The sequence below is a fragment of the Pelophylax lessonae genome, assembly GCF_965119305.1.
Source record: "Pelophylax lessonae genome assembly, chromosome: 9".
NCBI lineage: Eukaryota > Metazoa > Chordata > Amphibia > Anura > Ranidae > Pelophylax > Pelophylax lessonae.
The window spans coordinates 216787481-216809166 of record NC_138776.1 but is presented as its reverse complement, the minus strand read 5'-3'; the positions used below and the strand labels follow the sequence as shown (position 1 = coordinate 216809166).

The following is a 21686-nucleotide window of genomic DNA, read 5'->3' as shown; positions in this document are numbered from 1 at the left end:
TTCTAATCTGCTCAATATCTACAGTTTTGAGGTAGACCCGAGACAGTGTTTAGAATTTCTTTAATTTTAGTTGTCCCAACTGGGAGGCCAGGTAGTATTTGGCTATGATCCAGACCTATAGACCCCCATAAAGTCTCAGGGGATATAAAGTGTTGCAAGGAATCCTAGGTCTTCTTGTTCCAGATTAAGTCGACGTGTGACAAATTTCGCCTACAGCTTATGTTTTTATCTTGCAATCACTGAACTGTTTGTGGGTAGATACTACTGTAGTATCCCTGCTCAAAGCTTTACCTGTATATTTATATCAGTTAAGAGCAGCATTTCCTGAATTAAATCGTATAGTATGAAATAAAGGACCTAACAAGCAGTGGTGTAGGTTGTAAAAACAGTTCTCGAAATGGGTAAGCCCCACTCTTTTCCACAATTACTTTTCTTTATGAAAAAGTATTTTACCCCATTCTCACTGTAAATATTAATTCCACACTGGACTCCCAAGTTCCTTTTGATGACACCATACATTTGTTCTCAATCCACTCTTAAATGGTAATACCATGCTTTGCCTAAAAGCTCATTTACACATTTGGCAAGAACTGACACACCTTTGAAAAGTGATTACAGATCCTCACTGCCTGTTTTAGCCCTTTAAACTCCACTGCACTGCAATCACATGTATCGCACGCAGTTGAGGGGCGTTTGCAGCTTGGCCCTATACACTTGAATGTGTAGTTCTCGGTAGTGCCCAGTGCCCACCTAAAAAAGATATACGTTGCGCTAAGAATGATGAGTGCCCATATATACCAAACAGTCCATAAGTGAAGATAAAAACTGTCCTTGATGTGATGAAACCACTCTCCGTCACCATAGAAACGTAATAATAACACGGCCACTACCAAAGGTTGAAATGGTCTCTTACCAGCTCACATTGTCAGAGGTCAGTAACACCTGTGGCTTAATACCCAGCCAGCGTCTTTAAGGGATCCGGCGTCCTCCTATGACTCCACACACCAATAGCCCAGCGGTACCATCACAGAAAAACCCAGAATGCAAAAAAGCTCCACATAGTGTAAAATCCTTCTAGTAGTTTATTTATATCCAAAGTAATGCACTTACATATTTAGGAATAAAGTTCACGTTAAAATCAAGCCGGCTAGCATACAAACACACATGTGTCCTTCCGGGATCATACATGTGGTGACGTTAGCATGTAATTTACCCTATGTGTTTCATCATACATATAGTTACATAGGTTGAAAAAAGACACAAGTCCATCTGGCTCAACAAATTAAAAATATAAAACCGTAACCCAACCCTACAATCCCATATACACAATCCTGTACTGCAGTTGATCCAGAGGAAGGTGAAAAAAACCCCAGCAAAGCATGATCCGTTTTACTACAGCAGGGGGAAAAAATTCCTTCCTGATGCCCCGAGGGGCAATTGGATATTCCCTGGATCAACTTTACCTATAAATATAGTACCCATTTATATTATGTACACCCAGGAAAGAATCCAGGCTTTTTTTAAAGTAATCTAGTGAGCTTCCTCTGGAGGGAGTCTATTCCACATTTTCACAGCTCTTACGGTGAAGAAACCTTTCCGTATTTGGAGACAAAATCTGTTTTCCTCTAGACATAAAGAGTGCCCCCTTGTCCTCTGTGTTGACCTTAAAGTGAATAACTCAACACCAAGTTCAACACCAATGGACCCCTTATGTATTTATACATGTTGATCATATCCCCCCCCCCCCCCTTAATCTCCTTGTCACAAGAGAGAATAAATTCAGTTCCTTTAATCTTTTCTCATAGCTGAGCTCCTCCATGCCTCTTAGTTTATGTCCTCTGTTTGGTTGCCCTTCTCCACACTTTTTCCAGTTCCCCAATATACTTTTTAAGAACTGATGCCCAAAACTGAACTGCATATTCCAGATGAGTTCTTACTAATGATTTGTACAGGGGCAAAATTATATCTCTCTCTGGAGTCCATGCCTCTGTTAAAGAGGTTGTAAACCCACCTCACAAACTTTTACCTATAGGTAAGCCTATATTAAGGCTTACCTATAGGTGCTATAAAAATCTCCCAAACTTGCACCGTTTAGGAGATATTTAGAGTGCATACTGCCCATGACGTCATCGGCGCAGGCGCTCTGAAGGAACGGCCACCCGTGCCGTTCCTTCAGAGCTCAGTGCCGTGAACGGCGGCTCCCGTGCGCAGGCGCGGGAGTGATGTAATCGCGCCTCCGGCCAATCAGATGACCGGAGGACGCGAACCCGGAAGCAGGACGGCCGGAAATGTCGCCGTCCTGTCGCTGAGGTGGCGGCATGGCGGGGGCTTCGTTTTAAGGTAAGTACTACATAATGAGCTAGTATGCGATGCATACTAGCTCATTATGCCTTTCTCTTTACAGGGCTTTTTTTTTTCTCGTTTTTTTTGGGGGACTTTACTTCCTCTTTAATACAAGAGAGGACTTTGCTTGCTTTGGAAACTGCAGCTTGGCATTGCATGCTACTCTTGAGCTTAGGATCTACCAGAACACCCAGATCCTTCTCCGCTATAGATTTCCCCAGTTCTACTCCCCTAGTATGTATGATGCATGCCTATTAGCCCCCAAGTGCATAACTTTACATTTATCAACAGTAAACCTCATTTACCACATAGTTGCCCAATGAAACAGTGCATTGAGGTCAGCTTGTAAGTTGGAGACACCCTGTAGGGAATTATTCCACTGCAAAGCTTGGTGTGATCTGCAAAGACTGAAATTGTACTTTTAATCCCAGACCCTATATCATTTATAAAGATATTAAAAAGTAAGGGTCCCAACACTGAACCTTGGGGTACACCACTGATAACCTTAGACCATTCAGAGTAAGAATCCTTAACCACTACTCTCTGAATTCTATCTTTTAGCCAATTTTCTATCCATTTGCAAACTGATCATTCCAAGCCAGTAGACTTTACCTTACACATTAGCCGTGTGTGGGGAACTGTGTCAAACGCTTTTGCAAAATCCAAGTATACTACGTCCACAGCCACCCATCTGTCCAAGGTTTTACTTACCTCCCTCATAAAAAGAAATCAGGTTTGTTTGACAACTTCTGTCTCTCATGAATCCATGCTGTCTGTTGCTTAAAATATTTTTTTCCAACAAGAACTCATCTATGTGTCTTTTATTAAACTCTCCAGTATCTTCCCGACTATAGAAGTTAAACTAACAGGTCTATAGTTACTTGCCAAATACTTTGATCCTTTTTTAAATATAGGCACCACATTGGCCCTACGCCAATCCAGTGGTACTATTCCAGTCCTTAACGAGTCCCTAAAAATGTAAAACAAAGGCTTTGAAATGACAGCACTCAATTATTTTAGGATGCGTGGGTGGATGCCATCTGGTCCAGGCACTTTATCCACCCTTAATCTGTCTAAATATTTCTTTTGAGCCATTGTGGATCATTTGGGGCTGTGTCTATACCGTCCTCATTATAGTCATGAGCTCCCCCATGCTCCTTTGTATATACAGAGCTGAAGAAAGTATTTAATAAATTTGCCTTCTCTTTGTCCCCAGTCACCCACTCCTGATTATTTTGTAATTAATATATTTTAGGAATTTTTTGGTGTTTATCCTACTATCTTTTGCAATCTGTCGTTCATTTTGAATTTTTGGGTCCTTGATTTCCTTTTTACATATTCTGTTATATTCTTTGTAACGATTCAACAATGATAGCGTTGCTTCATTTTTATATTTTTTAAAAGCTCTTTTCTTATTATTTATAGGTTACGATGACATCTTCACTTGAATGTGTAGTGCTCGGCAGCCAGTAGTGCCCACCTAACACGTCATGGTTTATTTCCTTGACCGCGAAGCAAATTATTGCGACCACTGCATGTGTACACCCTAGGTTGTGCCTTTACAACTGAAGGGGGAGCAATTTGGGGGTGTTAAAAATGCTGCTCACCCACAAGTTTTTACTGCCCCCTTTCCGAAATGCAAGAGTAAATGAACCCCTAACAAAAACAAAAGGAAAGTGAGTCTGTCTTTCCCAGCAGTTTCTGCTGTCTGCAGAGATTTCATAGTCTTTTCACAGTGAAGGATTCTATGTGAATGTTTTCTGCTCTCCCTCTAATGGCAAGCATCCCACTGGGGCAGGCTTGTAAACACTTGGCCCACACCATATTTGTGCATGGATGCAAAGCTGGGTTTCCTAGGTCATCAGGCTACTGGTAACTAGGGGATTGACTCTTGCTCCACAGCAATGACTGCATGTGAAAAAGATGGATAGGGTAGACTGTGGGGTGAAATTAAGGTAAATAGAATGTGCACTTTGCAAGTGCAGTTGCACTCATCTTCCTTAGTAAATAGAAAAATGTGGTAAAGTTCACTTTGTAAAGAATACCCAATCAGGTGCAAGGAAAATAAAAAAACAGCATTTCTGCTTGCTTGCACATGATTGGATGATTGAAATCAGCAGAATTTTACCACATTTACTAAGCTCTAAAGAAAATGAGAAATAGAGTTTACAGAGTGCAACTGCTCTCGCAAAATGCATAACCCATTTGTCTTTAGTACATTAATCCCTATGTGTTATGTCCATATGTTAATTGTAAGCTTTCATTTTGATTTGAATTTACCTTTAATATGTGCAGAGAGGGGGAAAAAAGCAACTGTAAGAATTCTTTGAACTTTCAATGTGATGATGGACCATCATGGAAGATTGAACCAAAAACCTTCCTACGATTTATCATTTCAGGATTCCTAAAAAAGCATGCAGATGATTTCCTTAGCCCCCCTTTTCCACCAAGCAAGATACAGGCAATAAAGAAATTGGGATTTGGAACCATGAATAAGATCTTATTGGAATTTGAAAAACCCTTCTGGGAGCCAAACTCCACCTATATTCAGCTGGTATTCGAAGGTTCTTCTCCTCTTACAGAACCCCAGAAAGACTTAAAGAAAAACTGGATAAAAAAACTATCTGGATTTGTGGTACTGGAATCACCAGCACAGTAAGTGAGACACAGCTCTTGGTGGCCATACATTGTATTTAATGAAATAAAAATACACTTTTCTCTTTCGTTCATTGACGGACACAGCTCCTGATATTCATAACCATTGGGCTATACTGCCCCCTACAGGAGTAGGACACTAGGCAGAAAAACAATCTGGCTATGCCTATGGGCAGTCCCAGGGGGTCTACTCCCTCTCCCTGATATAGGTACTCAGTTTTTTCTGCCTAGTCAGGAGTAAGGACATTGCTGGGATCTCTGGTCCTGGCAAAACGTAAAAAAAAAAATTAAAGTTAAACGCCTCACAAGATTGCATATGACCGGGTCTTAGCCCGGTCGCAGCGTTCCTCCTGGCCGACAGATTACCCCCCCCCCCCATTTCGATGGAGAGGGGTTCTGTCTGGTTTTGTGACTAGCTGTCCACCCTCTCCCCCTGGAGTTTTTTGGGGTGGACGTGGGCCCCTCCTTGGGACAGTCAAACCCACGGGTTCCCTTTTTTCCCGTCAGGCACCCCCCTTTCTGTCCCTCATCCTACCCCTCCCTTCCACTTATGCTGGGGCTCATTGGGTGGTCCACCTCCGGGGGTGTGGGCAGGGCGCTATACTGGCAATGGGGGCTGGGGGGTGCGCGACCGTACAATCGACTGTGCAGGGGGGCGGGGGGGTTGTACCTGGTGGGGTCTCCTGCCAGGGCCCCCTGTCCTGCCTGGATCTGTCCTATGGGCCTAAGGATCCCTGGAAGTCTCCTGGTGCCATGCAGGGCCACCATTTTGTTGTAGCCTGTGTGTTTCTATGCACGGCGGCAAAGCTTGTGTACTCCGGCTGGCATTTTGCTGTGGTTTGCATTGAAAATAGTGGCAATTATGACAGTGGAGCCCTTTGGGTGGCAATTTCGGCGGTGGGAGCCCCTCCTCATCCCATCTCATGGTGCTGGCTCCTGGATCTTTTTTACTTCCTGAACGCCTCGCGTGCAGTACAGTGCAGATTGTCCTGGTGGCTGCAGATGCCTGTTTCTGCTGGGTGGTGAGTCTGGGGGGGTTCTCTCCCTCTCTGCTGAGGATCGCTTGGTGCTTTGTGCCTGGAGATCGGATGGTGCTGCCAGTGCAGTGGGGGTTTTCCCTTGCAGTGTTTTAGACCCGGTTCACACTTCTGCGTGTGCCGGGTTCGCATGTCATGTCGGAGCGCACTGCTCCGACATTACATGCGATCAGCTGTGCGGTGCGAGTTTAGCCATACAGTTTGTATGGCTAAATTCGCACCGCACCCGCAGCAAAGACGCACAGGAGGCATTTTTGCTGCCGCATCAGGATCGGATCGCACAGCGGTTCACACTTGTGCGATCCGATCCTGTGTGAACTGCACGATCGCACTGCGATATGCGATCAAACTGGGGGTGTCGTTAAGATTACATTGACACCCCCAGCGGATCGCATATGGCAGTGTGAACTGCCGGGGGTGCGTGTGCGATGCGGGAACAGGCTGCGAATTCGCAGCCTTCCCGCATCGCAATAGTGTGAACCGAGCCTCACACCTTTTTTGTGGGTTCTCCCTGGTGACTCATGGAGTCTTTGGAGCACATCTCCCCACCTGATCCCCTCTGACCCTGCGGGGCTCTCCGGGTCCCAACCATTCATCGATGCACTGACGGCGGTTCCGGAGTCCTTTGTCTCCCGGGTGGAGGTGGCTTTCGGGCGACGGGCAAGCAAAAAGTGCCCCCTGCCTCCTCTGTCTAATCAGATCCTGAATCTGATTTGGCCGCCGCAGACGTGGGTCACCCTGCTGGGTCTTCAACCACTACCCCGGAATCCTCTGATAGTGAGGATGATTTCTCCACATCTGCAACCGCGCACGAAAAGGCGCTGGTGAATGCACTGATTGTATTTGTGCGTGAGACCTTAACCACTTTTATGACCGGAAGGATTTGCTCCCTTCCTGACCAGGCCCTATTTTGCAATTCGGCACTGCGTTACTTTAACGGACAATTGCGCGGTTGTGCGACGCTGTACCCAAATAAAATTGATGTCCTTTTTTTTCCCCACAAATGAAGCTTTCTTTTGGTGGTTTTTGATCACCTGTGCGGTTTTTTTATTTTTTGCGCTATAAACAAAAAAAGAGCAACAATTTTGAAAAAACAATATTTTTCACATTCTGCTATATGACATTCTCAAAAAAAAAAATCAAAATTGTTTAACATTTTAGGCCAATTTGTTTTCTGCTACATATTTTTGGTAAAAAAATCGCAATAAGCGTATTTTGATTGGTTTGCGCAAAAGTTATCGCGTCTACTAATTACGGGAATGATTTATGTCACTTTTATTTAGGAAAGGGAATTTGGGAGTTTTAAATGAGACACATGAGGAACACGTGTCTCCATCCCTATTCAAGAAATAAAAGAGGGGAAGTTGGGACTTTAGATGAGGTGTGCTAATGAACCAGAGCAGGGTGTGATGGGTAATCACACCAATGTAAGGCAACAAAAGATAATAAATAGTACCAACAGTGTTTATTAAAGCGGAGTTCCGGCCCTCGGACATGATTTTTTAATAAAAATACCCCCGGGACAGTCAGGGCTAGTACATTCCACAATGGATAGCCTCTGAACTGTCCTGGGTCGCACTTACCTTTTAGAAGAAATACTTACCTTGAAAATTTCTTCTCCAGCGCTGCCATCTCAGGTGTGGGCAGCTGAAGCCAGCGCGTCCTCTTCTGGGTCATCTTCCATGTCCTCTTCTGTCCCACTATGCACTGCACCGGCCCCGATGTCACTTCCAGGGAAGGCGCATCATCCCTGCACAGCTTCTGGGAATGACACGCCTGCACAGGAAGTGACGAGCAGGGCCTGTGCAGGCGCATTGATTCCTGGGAGCGATTACGCTCAGCTCCCAGGAATCAATGCAAGGAGGAAGTGACGGCCCGAGCCGTGGCCGCAGAGGGAGAAAGAGGAAGCAAGGGGAGTATAAATGACAACACATGCCAACATAAAAATGAGTATGGGGTTGCATCCTATGTGCTCAACGCGTTTCATGGAACATTTTCCACTTTTTCAAGAGCAGATGCCAACAGGGGTCTGTAAGAAGTATAAAAGCATGTTAGAAATAAACGATGTTGCTGAAAATGTATATAGTTGAGGACTCATACATAAAGTAGGGGGGAGGGGGAAAAGATCCAGAAGGGACAAGCCCAACCAGATCAGTCCGAACCCTTACTAAAGGTTTTACCTTGCAGTGCCAGCTCGAGAAAATAAATGAGATGTTGAGTTTCACAGTATCTGAAAACGTCCAAAACTGTCCAACCGGGAACTGAGGGAGCGGTTTCAGTGAATGTAACCTGTTCAGGGGCCACATGATTGGTAATAAAATCTCCATATTCAGGGATCAGGATCAGAGATAATGGTGTAATGAGAGTTCTAGAAGTGACAAAAATATATATACCGGTTGGAAGAATCAATATGTGTGAAAGTGAATGAAGTGCCCAAAGAGCGTATGATGAGTGACATGCTGATAGAATACCACAAACCCAAGTGAAGAGGGTAAAACATGTAGTAATACAACAAAAGTATTACTAATGAGAAAGACCTCCTAAAAATGAGGCACAAATGAACGAGTACAGAAATATAGGTGATAACACTAGGATGCCAATAAATACATAGTGACTGTGGTGGGATGAACTAGAAAGTGAAGATTGTGATAAGAGCAGAGACCTGGAAAAAGCCCATATAGGCAAAATAAGAAAGGTGAGAAAGGGAGGAAGAGTGATGAAATCCATACATATCCATCAAGAGTGAGTAGAGTGGACAGATAAGGTCCCAGAGAGAAGGGTGCATATGCACCTTTCCACGTGACAAACCTTCATAGCTCGTCATCGTTTATTTCTAACATGCCTTTATACTTCTTACAGACCCCTGTTGGCATCTGCTCTTGAAAAAGTGGAAAATGTTCCATGAAACGCATTGAGCACATTGGATGTAACCCCCTACTCATTTTTATGTTGGCATGTGTTGTCATTTATTATCTGATTTTGCAATCTCCAGCTCCTTACTATACAGCCTATGTCGTTTATGTATTATTGCCATGACTTCTTTTATTGTGATGTATGACTTTCATTTTGTTATTTATTATCATGCAACTTATAAGTTTCACACTGATGTGATGATGTTTTTAATAAACACTGTTGGTACTATTTATTATTATAGGAAGTTTTTTCATCTCTCAGGGTCGACTGACAAGGGCTCAAAGCCTTTCTGGCCTCCTCTGGAGGATCCAAAGGAACCTGGTCTGGCAAGCCGAGAGCAGGTTTCTGCAGACCCGCGGACAAGGCTCCTTCAGCATGAAGGTGCTCCCTCACTCTTATTGGAGGTGGGGGGATGTCTCCACTGTTTTCTCCCCCCGTGGACTTCCCTGATACAAGACAAGTGGATCCACAAAGTCATTCAGTCCGGCTACAAGATCGAGTTTTGCACTTTCCCCCTGGCAAGGTTCTTTCCTTCCAACTTGCACCTGTCCCTGGACCACTTACAGGGTCTGTTTGGGGCAGTACAAGACCTATTACTTCAAGGGGTGATTGTCCCAGTTCCGACTTTGGAACGTTTTCAGGGTTTTTACTCAAACCTTTTCACAGTCCTCAGGAAGGAAGGCAAAATGCGTGCAATCCTGAACCTCAAGGCGCTGAACTGCTTGGTGCTGAAGTTCAGAATGGAGTCCATTCGCACGGTGGGGGCATCCCTGCGTCAGGGGGATTTTCTTTACCTCTTTAGACCTCAAGGACGCTTACCTTCACATTCCTCTGCTTTGCCATGGGAGAGGAGCATTATCAGTTTGTGGCGTTATCCTTTGGTCTCGCCTCTGCTCCTTGGGTCTTCACAAAATTGTTAGCACCAGTGCTAGCTTTGTTACGCCAATGAGGGATCGCGGTACTGGGCTACTTGGATTACTTCCTTCTGCGAGCGGAGTCTCCTGCTGCTCTGGTGGAAAACCTGGAGATCACCATACAAACTCTGGGGAAGTTCGGCTGGATTCTGAATTTTCAGAAGTCTGCTCTGATTCCGTCCACAAAGCTGGACTATCTGGGTCTGACTCTGGACTCGGTCTTAGCCAGAGTGCTCCTTCCTCTGGACAAACTCCAGAATTTGCAGGCTGCAATTCATCTCCTGCTGTCCAGTAGAGGGTAATCTCTTTGGACTTGCATGCGGGTGCTGGGCCTGATGGTGTCGACCTTCGAGGTGGTTCAATTTGCACAGTTCCATACAAGGTCCTTGCAAAGGGAGATTCTTGCCAAATTGGACAAGATTCCACAGTCTCTGGACAATCTGATCCGGCTGAGTCCGGGAACAAAGGAGTCCCTGATATGGTGGCTTCGTTCTCCAGCTTTTCGCCTGGGCAAATCCTTTGTCCTCTTGTATTGGACAGTGGTCACCACGGATGCCAGCTTGCCCGGCTGGGGAGGCATCCTCAGCAAACATTCTGCTCAGGACATCTGGACACTAGAAGAGTCAAGTCTACCAATCAATGTCTTGGATCTCTGAGCAATCAGACTGTGTCTGGACCATTGGACAGATCATCTTCAGGGATGCCCAGTGCGCATTCAATTGGACAATGCCATGGCTTATATCAGTAACCAGGGGGGCAAAAGATCAAGGGGTTCTGTTATCGTCTCAGCTCAACAGAAAGGTGCAGTGGTTTGTGGCTCGGTCAGGGGATCCTCTGGCGGATGCCACAGACACGCTGGTGGCCCGTGTAGTCAGTATGGTCTGATTTACACCTTGCCTCCTCTCAAGCTTCTGCCAAGACTTCTATGCAGAATAGAGGCAGAAGGGATTCCGGTAATCTTAGTGGTTCCGGACTGGCCGGGCTTGATCTGGTGCGGCTGGTTGCCGACGTTCTATGGAAGCTTCCTCTCAGGGGGGATCTGCTGTCCCAAGGACCAATCTTCCATCCTGCTTTATAGTCCCTGGCTTTGACGGCTTGGCTATAGAACGCCAGGTGCTGAAGGATAGAGGCTTATCTGAGTCTGTGATTCCTACGCTGTAAAAGCTAGGAAATCTACTTTTAGGAAGATCTTTCATTGTACATGGAAGATGTACTTTGCGTGGTATGAGTCTCTTGAAGTTTATCCTAGCTCCTTCTCGGTGGCTCGGATCTTGACCTTCCTACATCGGGGGGGGTTGAACAGAAATTAGCCCCAAGTACCATCAAGGGCCAGGTGTCGGCTTTGGCGGTCTTCTTCCAATGACCCTTAGCCACACACTTCCTGGTGCGTACCTTTCGTCAGGGTGTCCAATATTTCGTTCCTCCAGTGCGGTCCCCGTTTCCGCCTTGGGACCTCAATTCGGTGCTTTTGGTTCTCCAGAAGCCTCACTTTGAGAATCTTCTGGATTCCCTTGCTTACACTGTCTCAGAAGGTGGCTTTTTTGGTGGCTATTACCTCTACTCGCAGGGTGTCGGAACTGGCGGCATTATCCTGTCGTTCACCTTACCTGGTGATTCACAGAGATAAGGTGGTTCTTCGCCCCTGTCGGTCGTTCCTCCCAAATGTTGTCTCTGATTTTGTGACATTATGTTTGTAACGACACCCCAAATATAACAGGGGTTACAGTTGTCTAGGATAATCCGCTCCCGAACACCAGGACAGCTATCGACCACTCCAATCCGCCATACATGAAGCCCATCAATAATTCCCCCCAAGTACGAGACAATGCTCTGTAGTGAGGTTCGATCAAGAGTAACTCTCTTCTCTTTGAAAGAAACACAGCATTTATTTATACTTTGAGAATACCACATGAACAATGACTGTGTAATTACCTCCCTTAGTAGTCAGCCAGGTGAGCTCATTAACATGCTTATCAATAGTCTCAGACCCAATTAACATACTGTCCTATTTTAGACAAAAGCACTTAGTTAATCAGTAGGCATTCTTTAGGAGGGGCTGCTGGAAACAATCCCCCCCTCTCTCTGCAGCTAATACACATTGAATTAGCAGACACAGTGTCTCTCCTATTTCCTGGACGCCCAAGTTGCATTTCCTGTGCCTTACAGTTTACAGGAATAAGGTAGATCTCCATATTTCCTGAGAGATATGGGTAATGCATATACTGTCCCATTGGAAATAGTCCAAACCATATTCTCAGTGTACACCACCCTCCATAAAAGATGCAGGGTGACTTAAACATAAGAAAGCCACACAAGGCTGGACATGGTGCCTCCCAACCTCTTTAAAGGAATCTGGGGTCCACAACCCCCATGCCCAAAGTGACTCCTGTCACATTTCTCCCCTTTCGGCAGGAGACTAACAGAGAAGGAGACCCAAAACGGGTTTACTTCGAAGTTAGTCCGTAGTTCCAGTCCTCCAATGTCTGCACCCACAAAGTACCCCAAACAAATTGTCCAGGACAGAAAGTCACTCACCCAGCCAACCTCTGCCTCTCTTGTAGAACATCTCCTCTGTGGGGAAGAAGCACGAACTGGCCCTTCTCCCAGGATTCCTTTCAGCTGCTGGAGAGAGGACAGGGTGGCTGGGCTCACTTCCTCATGCTGTTGGGGATCTGGGCCGACTGCCCAGCCTCCCTCGGGTATACAGGTGGAGATTGTAGTCTCATCCACCTTCTCAGGAAATCCGTCCTTAGTAAGTTGAGGGCAGAGGCCAGCAGCACTCTGCTCTGTTGCCAGCCCTTCTGCTGGGTTGGTGTCATCATTCTGGGACACACTCTGCTGCTGGGAAGGGACCACCACCTTTTCACCCTGGGCCTCCAGAACTGGGGTAGGGCAGAGGTCTTGGACCCTCTGTCCAGTTGTCAGCGCTTCTGCTGTAGAAGTTTCTTGTAACTCCACAGATGCTGCTCTTGGTTTTGGACAGAGCTCAGTGACATAAGGCCCTGATGTCAGTGGTTCTGCTGGCAAGTAAACTGCAATGCCAGTGGCCTGGCACACACCTTCCTGGGTCACCAATTGTTGCCTCCAGAGGTCAGCAGCGCTATGCCTGGATGGCTGCTCATCTGCTGTGGGCTCACTGGGAGGTTCCTCCTCAGCAGAAAAGTCTAATAAATCTCCAGTCTCTGGAATTGCTGAAAGTCCAGGACACAGACTGGTGGCACTTGGGCCCAGTGCCAACACTTTTGCAGGTGATTTATAATCCAAATCATCATCCTCCGATGGAAAGTCCATTAAATTTGTAATCTGTGGTTGGGGCATGAAGATGGCTTCCTCTTCACCCATACCTTTATCCTGCTGCTGGACAGACGCATTCCTCCATCCAATCTCATCCTGTGCAGAAGCAGGTTCATCCAGGTGAGTCAACACTTGCTGCATCTGCCATAAAACCTCCGTATTTAAAGCTGGGGTTGCAGGTGAGCAAAGCACACTCTTACTGTGCCACATTGCCGAATCTTCAGCCAGGATTTCCAGACTGTCAGCTGGTACTTCTGGATTTTCCCAGGCAAGGGGAGCCCAGCCCTGGTGCTGAATGGAGTCAAGCAGCTGTCTGTAGGCGATCTCCAGCTCCCATTCCTGATTGGCTAGAAAAAACAAATCTTCCAGTGCCCAGTCTATATCCATGACATCCATCATCTCTTCTCTATAATCTGCAATTTCCTCAAAGCGCCACTCTGAATCGCTCCCAAAGTCAGGGTCCTTGGACAGCCTCTCTAATAACAGCCCCAGGCTGCCGTAGCCAAAGCCTTCCATTGGGCTGTCGTCCGCTTTCTATGGGCACACTTGGGTCACATACCAATGGAGGGCTCTGTAATTCTCATCCAACCACATCTCCTCCTGGACCAGCCTGCTTAACTCGGCTTTCCATTCCTCATGCAGTTGTCTCCCCAAAAACGCCATTCGCACTTCATACTGTGACCAGTACCTTTCCTGGTAGGAGGGGAGTATTTTTCCCTGGCGTCGCTGCTTACGGGCAAGCACTTCTTTCCAGAGTTCCCAGCGAATTGAATTACCCAAACGTAGTAGGACCTGCTCTGACTCTGGTTCCCTGCGATCTACTGGTATCTCTTGCAACCTCCTTTCGAATTCCGCTTCCATGGCTTGTGTCCTCTTGTAGCTGTCCTTCTGGGCTGTGGAAATCATCCCACCGCTTGCCACCAATTGTAACGACACCCCAAATATAACAGGGGTTACAGTCGTCTAGGATAATCCGCTCCCGAACACCAGGACAGCTATCGACCACTCCAATCCGCCATACATGAAGCCCATCAATAATTCCCCCCAAGTACGAGACAAGGCTCTGTAGTGAGGTTCGATCAAGAGTAACTCTCTTCTCTTTTATTGAAAGAAACTCAGCATTTATATATACTTTGAGAATACCACATGAACAATGACTGTGTAATTACCTCCCTTAGTAGTCAGCCAGGTGAGCTCATTAACATGCTTATCAATAGTCTCAGACCCAATTAACATACTGTCCTATTTTAGACAAAAGCACTTAGTTAATCAGTAGGCATTCTTTAGGAGGGGCTGCTGGAAACAACCCCCCCTCTCTCTGCAGCTAATACACATTGAATTAGCATACACGGTGTCTCTCCTATTTCCTGGACCCCCAAATTAGGAGTTGCACTTCCTGTGCCTTACAGTTTACAGGAAAAAGGTAGATCTCCATATTTCCTGAGAGATATGGGTAATGCATATACTGTCCCATTGGAAATAGTCCAAACCATATTCTCAGTGTACACCACCCTCCCGGTCACCCTGCATCCATAAAAGATGCAGGGTGACTTAAACATAAGAAAGCCACACAAGGCTGGACATGGTGCCTCCCAACCTCTTTAAAGGAATCTGGGGTCCACAACCCCCATGCCCAAAGTGACTCCTGTCACAATGTTGCCTTCCCTGTGTCCCAGGCCTAAACGTCTGAAGGAAATTGCCTTGCATGCCTTGGATGTGGTCCAGGCAATTAGGGCGTACCTGGCAGCTATCGAGTCTTTCAAGAAGTCAGACTCACTATTTGTGCTCACAGATGGGCCTCAGAAAGGGCTGTCCGCTTTCCCTGTGACCATTTCATAGACAGGCCTATTCCATCAAGGGTCAGGTTCCTCCTTTTCCCTCTTAAGGGGCACTCTACTCAGGCACTTAGTGCCTTCTCCGTCATCAGGCATCAGTGACGCAGGTTTGCAAGGCGGCCACCTGGTCGTCCGTGCACACTTTCACAAAGTTCTATAAAGTGGATGTGTTGGCATCTGCGGATTCTTCTTTAGGCCGCAGAGTTTTGCAGGCTGCTGTTTAGAGGACCTGATCCTCTTCGAGGGTGTATTGATTTTTTCAGTTGGGCTTCAGTTGTTTTGGTTGAGCTCCTGTTGCCTGGTTGGCTACTGTTTAGCCCTGGGAATTTTTTTTGCTGTTTCCACCCCTCATGTTTACCACTGGTTTGGGATGTCCCAATGGTTATGTAGATCAGGAACTGTATCCGTCAATGAACGGAAGAGATAATGGGATTTTTTGACTTACCGTAAAATCCATTTCTCTGATGTTCATTGACGGACACAGCACCCACTTCTCTGTGGAGTTGTAATTCTTCTGACACTGCTTGTAACTAAACTAAGTACCTATAGCAGGGAGAGGTAGTATACCCCCTGGGACTGCCCATAGGTGTAGCCAGATTCTTTTTCTGCCTAGTGTCCTACTCCTGCAGAGGGCAGTATAACCCCATGGTTTTGAAGATCAGGAGCTGTGTCCGTCAATGAACATCAGAGAAATGGATTTTACAGTAAGTCAAAAATCCCATTTCTCTTACGTCCTCCGACAGTCGCCGCCCCCTCCCAAGTCTTCACCAATGGGTATTGACCTTTGCTCCGCAGGAGTAGCTAGGCAACAAGAATTGTTAATACAAAAGCTTTTAGCATAGACACACCCCTAGGGGCTGTCCCCTCAGTCAATACCTCCCTGCACCAGCATTCCCAACTCAGTTTGATCTTGCCTAGCTTAGGAGTAGCAGGCTTTCCTGTGTTGGGGCTTTAGTCTCAGCCTTCTACCCTTTTTGATTTTATTTCAAGTATTTTTCTTTTCTTTGCTAGCTGTTATTTTGTCAGCTTTAGTTTAGGGTTCTTCGGATGAAGATGTTCATGCGGAGCTGGGTCTCGTACTGGCCGCCCTGGATCTCAGGGCTGAGTGCCAGATGGATCCCCAGCCTGCCATCGAGCGTTCAGCTTAGGTTTGCCCTGGCACATTAAACGACCCATCCCTGTTCGCTGCAGGGATGCTGCCTGTGAGGTGGCTACCTCACTGGACGCCATGCTGCGGTCTATGGCTGCGGTCCACAAGCGTCCTGGCTGCGGCACTCCCTGTCTGCCTTGATAGCGGTTTGTCGCTGGAGACGGTTCCCCACGCCATCTGGTACGGTAAGCACCTTCTGTGTGGGGACCTTCTGTGTGGGAGCAGTCTGTGGCTGTGTAGTACCCCCCATGTCTGTGTAAATGCGGGCTCCCTGTCAGATCCCTGTATGGCTGCACTGCCTGTGGGCTGCGAGGGGGGGCCATCCTGCTCTGCTGTGAGTTATGCTCTGGGTGCAGATTTAGGTACAGACATGTGTTGTGCGGCGGCCGCTGCGACCATTTTTTTGCTTGTATGCTGTGGCCGGGCCCTGTCCCTGTACAGCGCCGTGTTTTGGCGCCATTCGCCGCCATTTTGGCGGGCCGCGCTCGTTCGAGCACATGTCGGCGCCATTTTCCTGTAGCCTCATCCCTCAGCCGAGCGGCCATGTTTGCGGAGCCTCATAGGCTATATCAGTCAGCCAGCTATTGCATCACTTCCTCTTTCTCTGGGAACAGCGATCGGTGGCAGCAGCCTGTTGTGCTCTCTCCAGGTTTTTACCTTCTTTGTCCTGTCATTCCTTGCTCAGTGTTATCTATCCCTGCGGGGTCGGTGCATACAGTAGTGTACGGTGGGCTGCGCTCGCCGTGGTGTTAAAGGGCCAGTACCTTTTTTCCTTTTCATTGCTGGGGCATGGATTCTCAGGATAGCAAGTTTCCCCCCCGCCCTGGTGAGGGACCAGGGGGCTGCTGCACCCCCCGAGGGGGCTGATCTGGCCGCGGTGGTGGCGTCCTTGGTTTCTCAGGTGCAGATGCTGATGGCTGAACGATCCGCAAAAAGGGCCAGGTTATCCATTTCCTCTGATTCAGAGGGCGATGTGGCTGCTGTGGCTGGCGTACCCTTCTTGGGGTCCCGCTCATATTTGGACCTTATGGGGTCCGAGGGGGAGGCAGAGGTGGAGGGGGTTGATGTTTCTCCCCCTGGCTCGCCTGAAGAGCTGGCGCTCATGAATGAGCTGATTGCTTCCATTAAAGATACCTTGCACCTAGAGGATGAGCCTACTCCTCCTGCTACGGTGTCCTCTTTTGGAACGCAGAGAACTTGAAAATCAGCGCAGGTTTTTCCCTGCCCTGCGGAATTTCATCATACTGTTGATGAGCAGTGGCGCAATTTAATGAAGCCCTTTACTGTGCCACATAAGTTTAAACTGCTTTATCCGTTTGCGCCCTCCACCGACGAGCGTTGGTGTGTGGCGCCTCAGGTGGATCACGCGGTGGCCATTTTGAACAAGGCTACTGCGGTGCCTTCTGAGGATACCCCGGTTTTCCGGGACCCTACGGACAGGAGAATGGAGTCTCTTGCCCGTCATGCCTATATGGTTGCTGGTTCCATGCTGAAGCCTATTTTTGCTTCCATTATGGCGGCACAGGCTGTTGCAGATTGGACAAAGATGCTCAGGCGCACCCTGGTGGCTGATTCGGCTCCGCCTACCACGTTGGCTATGGTGGACCAGATCCATCAGGGTGTCATGTACTTGTGCGATGCGGACTTGAATTTAGCTCCCTTGGCTGCGCGCCTGTCCAGCGTGGCGATACTGAACCGTCGTCTGATATGGCTGAAAAATTGGTCGGTCGACCAATCTTCTCGCAAGACGCTGGCATATTTTTCCTATGCGGGATCTCGCCTTTTTGGCGAGGCTTTGGATACTCTGATAAAAGGGGTTACGGGGGGCAAGAGTATTCTCCTATCCCAGTCTCACAAGCATAAGTCCTTCCGTGGTAAACGGAATTCCTCGTTTAGACCCTCTCAGAGGTCCTTTCTTGCTTTTAGGTCGCAATCCAAGGGCAAGCCCTTCAAAGGCCAAGGCTCCCAGAAGAAGCCGTGGGCAGGGAAGCAGAAGTCCGGCCAGTCCGGTTCGACTTCCCATACCACTTCCGCCTGAAGGGGCGCCCTCACCCGTTTCTGGGGTGGGGGGACGTCTGTGCGGTTTCCTACAACCTTGGCTGACCCGCATTCGGGAAAGATGGCTTCAGGAAATCGTTCGATCTGGTTACAAGATCGACTTTCTCTCTCGGCCGGCGGGCAGATTTTTTCCCTCAAATCTTCAGCTGTCTCCGGAGCGCTTGCAGGATCTGCACCTGGCGGTGCGGGACCTGCGGGCCCAAGGGGTGGTTGTTCCGGTGCCTCATCGGGACAGATTTCGGGGGTTTTACTCCAATCTGTTCACTGTGCCCAGAAAGGAGGGCAAGGTGCGTCCGATTCTGGACTTGAAAGCTCTGAACCGCTTTGTGCGGGTTCGCAAGTTCCGCATGGAATCCCTGCGCTCAGTGGTGGCTGCCCGGGGGAATTCATGGCCTCCATCGATCTGAAGGATGCGTACCTACACATCCCCATTTTCGAGGGTCACCAGAGGTACCTTCGATTCGCCATTGCGGAGGATCACTACCAATTCGTGGCGTTACCTTTCGGTCTCGCTTCGGCTCCGCGGGTTTTTACCAAGGTGCTGGCGCCGGTTCTGGCCCTGTTGCGAGCACAGGGCATTGCTGTCTTGGGGTATCTGGACGATATCCTGATAAGGTCAAACGCCAGTCAGAGCCTGGTGACCGACCTGTCCACCACGATGCGGACACTGCAGGAGTTCGGTTGGACTATAAACATTCCGAAGTCGACTCTGTGTCCTTCGGTTCGTCTTCCCTACCTGGGAATGATTCTGGACTCTGTCCAAGCAAAGGTCTTCCTGCCGGAAGACAAGCTTCGGACACTTCAGGACGAGGTCAGGTCCCTCAGGGACAACCGGCACTCGTCTCTCCGGACATGCATGAGATGTCTAGGTTTAATGGTCTCGGCTTTCGAGGCGATCCCCTTTGCCCAGTTTCACACGCGGGGTCTCCAAACGGAGATTCTTGCCGAGTGGGACGGGCGGCCGCAATCCCTGGATCTGCGGATCTCGTTGAGCCACAGCACCAGAAGGGATCTTCTGTGGTGGCTCCAGTCCCCGGCGCTGTCGGGGGGCAAGTCTTTTCGTCCATTGTTGTGGACGGTGATCACCACGGATGCCAGCCTGTCGGGCTGGGGTGGTGTTCTGGGCGTTTTGTCCGCCCAGGGAACTTGGTCAGAGGAGGAGTCCTCCCTTCCGATCAACATTCTGGAATTGAGGGCGATAAAGCTTTGCCTTCTGCGATGGACGGACCGGCTTCGGGGCCGTCCAGTTCGGGTTCAGACGGACAATGCCACCGCGGTGGCCTATGTCAACCATCAAGGGGGCACCAGGAGTGCCCGGGCGGCTCGGGAAGTGGCCGACATTCTGTCTTGGACCGAGACGCACGTCCCGGTGATAACGGCAGTTCACATACCGGGGGTGGAGAACTGGCAGGCGGACTATCTGAGTCGCCAGACCCTGGACCAGGGGGAATGGTCCCTTCAACCGGATGTCTTCCAGATGTTGTGCGCGAAGTGGGGTTCTCCAGATGTGGACCTGTTCGCGTCTCGTCTAAACAACAAGGTGGAAAGGTTTTGTGGCAAGAACGCGCGATCCTCGGGCGGACGCATCGGACGCGTTAGTGGTGCCCTGGCATCAGTATCGTCTGATGTATGCCTTTCCCCCGATTCAACTACTGTCCAGGCTGCTTCGCAGATTGGCCTCGGAACAGCATGCGGTGATTCTGGTGGCACCGGACTGGCCTCGCCGGTCTTGGTACGCAGACCTCGTAAATCTGGCAGTCGACGCTCCGTGGCGCCTGCCGCTTCGGGAAGACATTCTGTCTCAAGGGCTGATATTCCATCCTGCTTTACAGTTGCTGGCTTTAACAGCCTGGCTGTTGAAAGCCAGGTCCTGAGGGATAGGGGTCTCTCCCCTGAGGTCATTCCCACTTTGATCAAGGCTAGAAAAGCCTCTTCGGGGAAAATTTACTACCGTACTTGGAAAGCATACTTTGCCTGGTGTGAGTCCAGGGGGTATTCCCCTCGCTCATACTCGGTGTCGAGAGTGTTGGCTTTCCTCCAAACTGGAGTGGACCAGCGTTTGGCGTTGGCCACGATTAAGGGTCAGATTTCTGCGCTGGCCGTTCTTTTTCAACGCCCTGTGGCGTCTAATTCATTGGTTAGCACCTTTGTTCAGGGGGTGCGACATTTGGCCCCTCCTAGGTGGGAACCTTTGCCTCCATGGGACTTGAACTTGGTTCTGTCCGTGTTACAACAGGCTCCCTTTGAAAAGATCAGGGAGATCTCGTTGTCTCTGTTGTCCAAGAAGGTTGCCTTTTTGGTGGCGATCACTTCGGCTCGCAGGGTGTCGGAGCTGGCGGCTTTGTCCTGCAGCTCTCCCTACCTGGTGATTCACAAGGATAAGGTGGTCTTGCGACCTAACCCTTCCTTTCTTCCAAAAAGGATCTCGGAGTTTCACCTTAATGCAGACATTGTCTTGCCTTCGCTCTGCGCGAAGCCTAAGTATCTGAAGGAGGTTGCCTTACATTCCTTGGATGTTGTCCGGGCGCTCAGGGTTTACCTGTCATCCACTAAATCTTTTCGCAAGTCGGATTCCCTCTTTGTCCTTCCTGAGGGACCTCGGAAGGGCATGGCAGCGTCGGCTGCGACCATCGCAAAATGGATCAGAAAGACCATTGAGCAAGCCTATGCCTTGAAGGGGAAGGTTCCTTCTTTCCCTGTGAAGGCGCACTCTACCAGATCTTTGAGTACGTCTTGGGCTTACCGTCATCAGGCTTCTGTGGCCCAGGTGTGTAAGGCGGCGACTTGGTCGTCCGTTCACACCTTCTCAAAATTCTATAAGGTGGATGTTCAGGCATCGGCCGATGCCTCCTTTTGGCCGTAAAGTTCTCAGTGCGGCAGTTTCTTAGGGACCCTTGTTTTTGTGGGCCCTTGGTTATTGGGGTGTTTTAACCCTGGGTTACTTGTTTTCCTGGGTTGTTGCTCCTGTTGAGCATGTTTTCCTGTTGCCCAGTTGGTTCTCTTACTGTGGTAAGGTTCCTTTCTCTGATGTGGGTACTGCGTTGCCTTTTCTACGGTTGCGTCTCCCACCACTCATGTCTACACTGCTTTGGGACGTCCCATTGGTGAAGACTTGGGAGGGGGCGGCGACTGTCGGAGGACATAAGAGAAAACGGAATTTTTGTAAAATCTTACCGTAAAATTCCTTTCTCTGAGTCCTCCGACAGTCGCCGCCCCCCGCCCCTCTTTTGGGGTTTTTGTGTACTCTTACTGCTATGCTACCAAACTGAGTTGGGAATGCTGGTGCAGGGAGGTATTGACTGAGGGGACAGCCCCTAGGGGTGTGTCTATGCTAAAAGCTTTTGTATTAACAATTCTTGTTGCCTAGCTACTCCTGCGGAGCAAAGGTCAATACCCATTGGTGAAGACTTGGGAGGGGGCGGCGACTGTCGGAGGACTCAGAGAAAGGAATTTTACGGTAAGATTTTACAAAAATTCCGTTTTTTTT

The 21686-nt window shown here is 48.5% G+C and overlaps 2 protein-coding genes across 2 annotated transcripts in view; one reads left to right on the top strand and one right to left on the bottom strand.

Moving 5' to 3' along the window:
• The window catches only part of PAOX (polyamine oxidase), a 112895-nt gene that overhangs the window by 85707 nt on the left and 5502 nt on the right, over positions 1–21686 (top strand). Inside the window, exon 4 of the mRNA XM_082267663.1 lies at positions 4743–4998. Within this exon, the coding sequence (XP_082123789.1) occupies positions 4743–4998 (256 nt within the window). The remainder of the gene's footprint in view (positions 1–4742; positions 4999–21686) is intronic.
• Positions 8041–21686, bottom strand: part of LOC309563331 (uncharacterized protein) — a gene marked incomplete at its 3' end in the record, with an annotated part of 417962 nt that continues 404316 nt past the window's right edge. The window contains exons 2-3 of the mRNA XM_082267726.1: positions 12593–14252; positions 8041–8064 (exon numbers count right to left, since the gene is read on the bottom strand). Coding sequence (XP_082123852.1) covers positions 8041–8064; positions 12593–13672 — 1104 coding nt within the window. The 5' untranslated portion in view covers positions 13673–14252. The remainder of the gene's footprint in view (positions 8065–12592; positions 14253–21686) is intronic.